Consider the following 9,426-nt stretch of genomic DNA (forward strand, 5'->3'; position numbering starts at 1 on the left):
AAGCTTGACATCCTGAGCTCAATTCCCAGGACCTAGAGTAGATGCATAGGATAACCAACATCTGGAAGCTGTCCTTTGACCTCTGTATATGCACGATGTTATACACACAGAGAATAATAAAATAAATTTAAAAAACAAGAGAGGGTTAGGTATTACTGACCAAAATTTAAAAAAATAAAGTACTGGCTGGGAGCTACAGGTCAATTATCATGAATTATAATTTGCTATAAATACCTGATTTGCTTCATGTGTTCAGGCATTGAAGATTAAACGGCAAATGTTACACCTGGCTAAGTTCAGTGCCTAATCATATGTTAACAGACACATGCAGAACCCACAGGAATTTAGCAGTTAAACAAGGCATGGAAAGAGGTCTTTTCATTAAGTTCTTAAGACAAACACAACATAACTGGATTCAAGAAAAAGAAAGTAAGTTAAGATGTACTGAAAGAACCAAAGAAAGAAGGAAGGAAAGAAAAAGAACTAATGTGTTAAAGTTACTCAAAGATCCCTATTTGCAGACACTATCAGCCACACTGCATTTGTTTTGTTTCAATTTGACAGTCTCATTATCTAGGCCATACTGGCCTTGAACTTGTCATCCCCCTTCCTAAACCTCCTGGTGCTGAGACTGCAGGCATTTGCCAGCACATCTAGCCTGTCTGGCATTTTAACTCTTCTGCCGAGAAACTGTCGATTTTTTTTTTCAGACTTAAACAGCTACAAGAATCTCTCCCAACTAATTCCAGATTCCCACTGTGGCAGCTGAGATTTAAAGCCACCTGCGCCACTAAGTTGCTGGGGGATTTTTGGTAAACAGCCCAATGGCTCAGGAAGTTCATTCCCCGGAATGCATACCTGCCAAAATTCGTGGGCAAAAGGGGATTGAGTGGCCATGCTTGAAGAAATTCTCATTGGTGCAGCTGGCAGAAAGACCTGCTATTTAGCACGGGGTTTAATAAAGCTCTGCTAGCCTGGGCATCCACATCTGCAGCTGGAACTGAGTTGTGGGCCAGTACTCATGTAATCCTACAAGCCACTATCAGACTACGATCCTTAAACCTCAGAGAAATCACGAGACTAAAAAGAAACTCAACAGCAGGAATGTTAATCAGGGACAGAATTCAGCCACAAGTTATGCCCTTCCTTATGTTACTACAGTTGGCAGCCACCCAAAAGCAGCATGGCTGTGACGAGGGTCTGTGTAACAAGGCGTTGCAAATGATATTTTGCAGACTGAAAAATGAGAGCTGGAGAATGGAACCAATTTTCCCTCCAACTTTTCTACTTCCTGGCCTAAAGTAACACAGCCCTTGTTACACTCGACTGGGAAAGAACTTGCTAGAAAACCAAAAAAACAGAGTCGTTAAGAGACGAAAGTGTGTCCACCTTGAAACCCCCTTTCCCTTCAGCTAACGGCTCCCTGGCCTTGTCGCTGCTTCTAATCTCCAAGGTCTGTTGCTCCATTATAGCCTAATTCATCTAATTCACTTGCAAAAGCATTTCCTGGTTCATAATATCTCCTTTTTGCAATAGACACAATCACAGAAAGCATTTTAACATCTTTTTTCTCCCGGCCTAGGCTGATCTATCACAGCCTCGAATTAGATAATGCATGAGTGCTAAAGTGCTAGATAAACGTAAGTGATTAGTAGTCCTCCAAAGTATCGTTAGTGATGTGTGCACCCGAGTCATAACACTGCCCGCTACCATCTGTTGGTCATTATTATTTTTTTTTTACCGACTCTCGTCAACTTTCAAAAATCCATACGGTCCTACTTCTAAGGAAAAGCCACACAGAAGGCACCAGAAAGTCGAATGCATCAAAGCCTAGGACCTTAGTAGGTTACAAAGCAGTGATTGGGGACAGAGGACAAAGGCGTAAAATCCCGAGGACACGGCAAGAATGTGTAAGCACGTGTCCTTTCTCTGCCTCCACCCTTTAGCTTCAGGGCATAGGCTAAGAAAAAAACCTACACAGAAGGATCTGCCTGTAGTCCCCCAAACTTCTATCTGTCCCGACATCAAGTGCTTGAGACTACAAAGGTTGCCTCAACAATTTTATTTTACTGGGAGCTATATGGAGCAAAAGTGAAGGGTGGACTGTCTAGCTACCTGACGTCCACAGAGATCAATTTGCCTTTTTTGCACAATGAGGTCAAAAGCCTTTCAAAGTAGCTCTCTGTCATATTACCATCTGTTATGGGACAAAAGAACCACAGACCAGACTGTCAAGGGCTAGGAGTACAACTCTGTCTCATCTTTACAGGTAGAGAAACTGAGGCCGCCCAGAAAGGGGACTTCCCCCAAAGCCATAAAACTAATTAATTCCAGAAGTAGGTCTCCGGAGTCGTAAAAGCCTCTAAAATCTCTTCCTTTAAAATCACAATTCCTGCCAGGTTTGACATCATCACACCAATAGTAGCCCCAGTGAGGATGAATTTAGCCCTTTGTTGACCTTCAAGATTTGTGGTGGCCAGAGGCCTCAAGACCCCTTTGGAGAGGCACCCTCTGACCCTTACCACCTGCCGTCCTTTTTAAAAAAGCACTCCTGTCTTAAGAGGCACACAGGACAGCGGCTGGGATGCATTGTTTTCTCTCATTAACAAAAAGGCCATTCATTTAAAAAGAAACACGAAAGAGGACTGGTCAAATTTGCACAGAAGGTCTAGCTATGACAACCCTGTACTAGCTGCGAATGGCACCCCTTCCTAAGATGCCCTCTCAAAAAAGAAAGAAGGAAGAAAGAAAGAAAGAAAGGAAGGAAGGAAGGAAGGAAGGAAGGAAGGAAGGAAGGAAAAAAGAAAAAAACCATTGCCCACTCCATCTCTTTTCCATGCTTTTAGTGACCCAACTGATACCATCCCCTTTATTCCAGAGCTATCTACACCCTCTTGCCATCTGCAAGATGCCAAGGGGCAAGCCAATGTCATTCTCCACATTTTATAGATCAAGAAACTGAGGCCAAGGATGTGTAACTAAATGGATTTCTAGGAAAAACGAGCCACAACTATACAGCAAAGTCCTACAGGATGGACTCACTACCCTCTGCCACTCCCAGTTTAGGACTGAAGGCTTGCAACTAACTCCAAAGGAGAGCTGGCTTTCCAACCCTGATGTTAATCCCTCTTTTGCCTAGAAGCAAGTGACCTCTCACCTTGAACCCCGCAGGGATTCTCAAACTCCTCCCGCCTCCGGAGAACAACCTTCAACAAATGTAAAAGCAATAAGGACGCTAATGGTGGGCTTCAAAAGACGCCCAGTAACACTCACCAAGTTAGCCACAGCCCTGAATCTAAAAAGACCTAATTGCTTTCCTTGTTGTCCCTCGTCCCTCCATGACTTTAGAGCTTCAGGCTGAGTAAAGAAATTCTGTCTTTGGTTCTCACACAGACTATGTACCTAGCTGGCAATTTCCCCTTTCAAGCCCATGTTTGCCTTAGCATGGGTAGAAGTCAGAAAAGCAAAAGAAATCAGCCCTCTGAGGACCCTCGGAGCATGACCAGAGGACAGAGAATCGGGTTTGAAAAATGTAAATACCCTCTCACCTCTGATCTAGATTCCCCAACCTAAAGTCCACAAATCAGTACGGGGCCGAGTTCAGAGAGCTCTTAGCAGCTCAGGGCTGCTCAAGCTTCTCACAACCCAAAAGTAGACCTCTCCCTAAGAGCATAAACTCCCAAAGGAGTCAAGAGAAATCCCTAAAAGTATTTCCCCAATGGACCACAGTGGAGACAAGGGAGCCTGTGTGACCACCTCCAGGAAAGCATGTGACCAGGCCCCCCGGGGTATGTGGCGGGGGGGGGGGGGGGGGGGGGGGGGGCCTCCTACAGAAGGCAAGAGGGCTGGGCCTCCACGGGGCCACAGACGTGATTCTGAAGGGGCACCTAGCTGGGGCTGGACTTCCTGCTGGTGAAAAGACCAAGCTCCAGCAGGGCTGGGAGGGGAGGGGCATGGGGCTCAGAGTGCAAGTCATTTCTAAGGCTCTTCACCTCCACTGTAGGGCTGATCCATTGTGCAATGCTGAAGTTAGCACAAAGGCAGCAGCTGGTTGGAAAATCATCTTTAAGGGTCCCACTTCCCACGGGGACGAAGTGCTCTACACTAGTTTCCTGAGCACACAAATGACTCTTATCATCACTTAGGCTGCCCAGGAAAAAGTCAACAGACTCACATGCATCATGGTGACCAGGTGACAAGGGTTGAGCAGGTAGATGACGGTCTTGGTGGCGAACTTAAAGCCCACCTCCACCCCGAAGATCAGGCACAGGGCTACTAAGAGCAGATTCTTGCTCAGGCTCTCCTTGCCTTCATCAGGCCGCTGGGTCACCTGCTGTGGCTGGCTGCCACGGCTACCCCTACCGTCCTCCGTCTGCCTCAGGATGTGCCGAAGGGCCACCAGGATCTCCAACAGGGCCAGGGTCAGGACCACCACACTTTCCAGCAGCCGCTGCTGCCAAGACAGGAAGGCAGCACAGTCGGGGCCCCCATTGCCTGCAAAACTGGGGTCGACACCCCCATAGAGCCAGTCCAGGAGACTTTGGTAGCTATACCGGGACATGATGCAAAGTGGCTCCACTTGACTACGGTACAGGAAGCAAGAGCGAGATGGAACACGAGACCGAAGGGTTGCCCGGGCGGTGGAACATGTAAGGAGGGCACACCCGCACCCCCCTCTGGACACTGGGGCACCTAGAACAGGGGAGGGAAAGCTACACGCGAGGCCCGGGGTAAAGTGCTGGCTCTAACTTGTCCCCACGGCTGTCTGGGGAGCCCCCCGCGCTTCTCCAGTGGCCACCAACGAGGCAGGGTTGAAAGGAACCGTTGGCCAATCTAAAAGGAAGGAGAGGAAAAAAAGGTCTCAAAGAGGCAATTGCACGGGAATTAACGAAGCGGGGAGGGGTAACTAGCGAGGGAAGAAAAGGGGAACGGGAGTGGTGGCCAAGCAAGCAGGGGATGAGGGAAGTTGGAGACCAAGAGGGTCAGGGCGGGGACCTAGGGGACCCGGCACTGCCAAGGGAGCCAAGCGGGAGGCAGAGAAGGGTGAGAGAGAGGGGACACCGGAGGCTAGGAGAGGAGCTAGCAGGGCCGGGCAGGCGGGGAGGGCGACGGGGAAGGCAGGGACGCCGGACTCCTCGTCTCACGCACTCCACGAGAGGGGGATGTCTTACTCCTGCAACCGCGTGGCCGTCTCTGCCCCCAGCTAGCAACTTCGCCGCCGACGGGGCCCCCTCTCCAGCCAATTTAGAGCGGTCCCGGTCCAGCCTCCCGCCCCCGGGTACACTCCCAAACCCCCAGCTCCACCCCCCCCCCCGGCCCCTCATGCCCGCCCTCCCGGCCAGCACCACCCTCTCAGCCCGCAGCCCGCCCGGGACCAGCCCCCTAGGCGCAGGCGGGCGGCGGGAGGAAGCTGAGAGGGAGGGTGGGGAAGCGGGCCAGCCAGGGGCCGAGCCGCGGGGCCGCCACCCTCCGCCCCGCCGCCGCCACCGCCGCATCTTCCCGCTCCTCTTCGCCTGGCCCCCGGGGGACGGGCCGCCGCGTCCCCTTGGGGCTCCACTCACCCGCTGCTCGGCCCCGCCGCTCGGGCTCGACCGGTCTCTCCGTCTCCCCGCACTCCCCGCAGCCCCAGGCAGCACTCGGCTGGGCTCCCCAGGCGGCCGCAGCAGCCGCTGCCACCGCCGCGGCTCACGGCTCCTCCTCCCTGCCTTCCTCCCCCAGCAGCCGCCGCTCGTTTCCTCCGGTTTCCCCTCCCTCTCTCCTCCCCCTCGTCGTCAACTCCCTCCACCTTAGGCCCTCCTCCCGTCCACTTCACCACCATCCTCCGCCCCCCCCCCCCCCCCGCTAGCACAGACACACGTCCTCTCTCTAGCCACACTGCCCCGCCTTGCCGCCTTTCCTCCACAAACTACCCCCACGTAGCCCTCGACTCCCACCTCCCGCCCCGCTTCCTCTCGTCAACCCCCCTCCACACCGCTGCCCTCCCGAGGCCCCATCCCCGCCTCTCTCCTCCTTTTCCTTGCCTGGTCTTCTGCACTCCATGGGAGCATGCCTGCAAAGCTTAGCTCCTTCGCCACTGTGACTGAATTCACCTCCCCGCCTAAGCCTGGTACACGAACTCCTCAAGTGACCAGTTTTCAGGCCACTACTTTGTATACCTGGGCACATACTAGGCACACTGCTGGCCCTCGCTAACTTCTAGGAGTAAGGCTATGAAACTACTGGAGCACTGGCTTTGACTTTTGAAGTGTGCTCCTGCCCCGCTTCCTCTCTTCTGCCTTGAAATGGGAGATTGATAAAAGACCATAAAAGTATCATCTCTTACCCTTCCCAGTCAAAGCCTCACTTCCTACTTCAGTGCCTAAGTTGGGGGCTTCTCCGGGGACTTCCTCTAACCCGGTTCTGATGTTTTTCCTCTCTCCTCGTGCTTCACAAATCACTCTGGCTCTCTCTGCTCTCTCCCTCCCACTCTCTGTCTCTTTCTCTCCCTCTTTCTCCCTTCCCTCTGTCTCTCTAGTGTGTCTGTCTCTTTCGCCCTCCCTCTCCCCCCCCCCCTCTCTCTCTCTCGCTCTCTCTTGCTCTCGCTCTCGCTCTCTCTCACTCTCTCCTTCCCTCTGTGTGTGTCTGCCGTCTTCCACAGCAGAGGAAAAGAAGCTTCCCTGACGTCTCTCCCTCCTCCCTCCCCAAAAGAGAGCAGCTGCTTCCTAACCCCGCCTTGGAAAGAAGGCCAGGACAGAGTGAATGCTAGCTTGAGTCCAGGGGCCCCCTCTTCCCTGGCACTTTCTACCTAGTGACTGTGTTGGTTCTTCTTAGGATCAGGAATTAAAGAAAGGACTACTCAGAATGTACCTCATATTGGTTTAATATTTACTGAAGACTCGCATAAGTTAGAAAAATATCCAGAAAAAAAAACCACAGTTAGGCACCCTGCCTAGGAAACACTTTCAGATGTTGGCTGCATGCCAGTCTTCCAATGTAAAATCCAGTCGACTGTATTATCAGGCCACCACCCTCCCATCCTTTCCAACCTCACAAATACAGCCAGGCAAGTTTGTCTGACTCCAAGCTTTGTGAAGCATCCACCGCAGGCATGATGTTTTCCAAGTGCTAATTAATAAAGAATGGCAACAAACAAGAATTAGTTCAGAGGCTCACTGGGTCTCCTTAGGTGTTTTGCTAAAGCTAGGCAATATGACCAAAGAACAAAGGAAGGGAGCTCTTGGCAGTGGAATGTAGCATCTGGCGGCCTCAAGTTTCTAGCTTCAAAGAAGTAAGGATGAGGGTATAGCTCTTAGTATTGGCTTCATTAAACCCTCTCATTTCCATGCTGACCTTCAGTAGGGAATTTGGCCTAGCCACTCCTGTGAGTGCAAAATGACTATCTTTAATGACTGGAACCAAGCCAACTTCTTGACCTAAACCACAAATCCCTTTTTCTTTTTTTCGTAGGTTAGACAAAGTGGGTTTTTCTTCAATATTTTACAATTTTTTTATTATATGTGCATGAGTGTTTTAGCTGCATGTATGACTGTGTACTACTTGTGTGCCTGGTGTCCATAGAGGACTGAAGTGTGAGCCATCATGTTGTTGCTCGGAGTCATACCTGCTTCCTCTGCAAGAGTTAGCCAGTGCTTTAAACTGCTGATCCATTTGTATTGCGCCCCCCCCCCCCCCCGCACATTCTGGGCTGAACAGCTAGTTCGATGGTTAGGAGTATTTGTTATTTGTTATTCTTGCAGAGGATCTGGGTTCAGTTCCCAGCACCCATATGGTGGTTTACAACCATTTGTAACTCTAGTTCCAGATATCCGACACCCTCTTCTGGCCTCTGGTCACCAGGCAATCATGTAGTGGTGTGCAGACACCCATGCAGGCAAACAGCCATGTACCTAAAATAATCTTTAAAAATGATTAAAAGATCCACATTCTAACTAATCCTATTTACGCCAGTTACTTTGGTAGCCTTGAGTAATTTGCTCAACCTTTCATTGCTTCTATTTCTTATCTATTAATTGAAAGATAGTGTCATCTGATTCATAGAGTTACACACATTCAAATGAGCTGAATTCTGTATAGTGTTGGATGCACAGAAAGTATCCACGGAATGCTGGCGCTAACAGCTAACAAGCCAGGCATTTGCATGTGCCTTTACGTGTGTGGGCACACACACACTCCAATTCCGTGCCCTCCCCCACATCTGCAGAAGCCAACCATCCTCCCAAACCCACGGAAACTCACACTCTTCTCAATCCCCCGCCCAGTTCCCAGATCCCTCTCCCTCCTCGAAACTTCTATAGCATTTATTGCCTGCACTACTTGTTTTCTTCTGAATCACATACTGCCTTCCATTGTTCTCAGTGAGCCCTGCCTCCCACACCCAGCTCTTTGACAGCGTGGAAGGGTCTTAATCTTTTCTACACAAGCACACCCCTCAGCACCTAACAGGGTGACACATAGTAAACACCACACAAAGACAAAGAGACCGTTGTCGTCATAGGTAAAGAGGCAAGCGAGAACTGAACTGAAATGACGGGTCCAGTTTTACCAACAACAAAAATCTTCAGACTAATGTCTAGACATTTCTTTGCTGAGATTTATCTCCAACCATTGACAAGAAGAAACAAAGTTTGCTTTTCAAGGGGGTATCCTTTAAATTATTGGACTTGTTTATTATGTGTGAGCACACTGGACACTCAAGCACCTCGCAGTGTGTTTGGAAGTCAGAGGACAATTTGCAGGATTCGGTTGGTCCCCTCTCAGTTCACCATGTGGGTCTTCGCAGGAGTCCAACTCAGGTCTTCAGGCTTGGTAACCAGTCCCTTTACCTGCCGAGCCACCTCTTGGGCTCTTATGGAAGTCTAAGTGGCACACAGTGAAAAGGGGACCTGGACTCCACAACAGGTCCAGCAGTTCAGAGAGGCTGGGATGGGAGGACAGCTGGGTGCAGAGGGAAATGAGAGCAAAGGTTTTGCAGGGGCTGGGTAGGTTGTGGAAGGAATGCTGTGAGGGGCGGGGCAGGAGTGGCTTGAGGGCCAGTGTCTCTGGGGTAAAGTGGAAAGCGGAAGGAGGGTCAAGGGTGGAGGGAGTTGATAGGTGTGGGGGAGGGGCGAGTATTTGCTTGTTCCATTGTTTTGAGACTGGGTCTGGCTTTGTGGCCCTGGCTTTCCCAGAATATAGATCAGGCTGGCCCGAAACTTACAGAAATCTGCCTCTGAAATGCTGAGATAAAAGTCATACAAGTCTACCTGGCTTCTTGGGGATGTTTTTGACAACAGGCTCTGAAATACCTGCTGGCCATAAAAGGGTAGAATTCTATGAACTCCGCCTCCCTGTCTTCTCAGGCCTGTTTGGGCCTTAAGACAGATAGTTGATCTCCTGGTCTGGTGGCATGAGTCATTTCTCTGCTTGTAGAGACAACCTCCTAAATTC

At 50.4% G+C, this 9,426-nt stretch overlaps 1 protein-coding gene across 4 annotated transcripts in view; it reads right to left on the reverse strand.

Moving 5' to 3' along the window:
* Tmem164 (transmembrane protein 164) overlaps nt 1-5,707 on the reverse strand; it is a 219,783-nt gene extending 214,076 nt beyond the window's left edge. The window contains exons 1-2 of one of the 4 annotated variants that reach the window (XM_075958320.1): nt 5,562-5,707; nt 4,175-4,833 (exon numbers count right to left, since the gene is read on the reverse strand). In XM_075958320.1, the coding sequence (XP_075814435.1) occupies nt 4,175-4,561 (387 nt within the window). In that variant the 5' untranslated portion in view covers nt 4,562-4,833; nt 5,562-5,707. Of the gene's footprint in view, nt 1-4,174; nt 4,834-5,148; nt 5,297-5,561 lie in introns of those variants that run through there. The other 3 variants (XM_075958322.1, XM_075958321.1, XM_075958324.1) reach the window with 3 other exon arrangements.
* Between the last annotated feature and the right edge of the window lie 3,719 nt (nt 5,708-9,426).

This window comes from Microtus pennsylvanicus, chromosome X (genome assembly GCF_037038515.1).
Source record: "Microtus pennsylvanicus isolate mMicPen1 chromosome X, mMicPen1.hap1, whole genome shotgun sequence".
Taxonomy (NCBI): Eukaryota; Metazoa; Chordata; class Mammalia; order Rodentia; family Cricetidae; genus Microtus; species Microtus pennsylvanicus.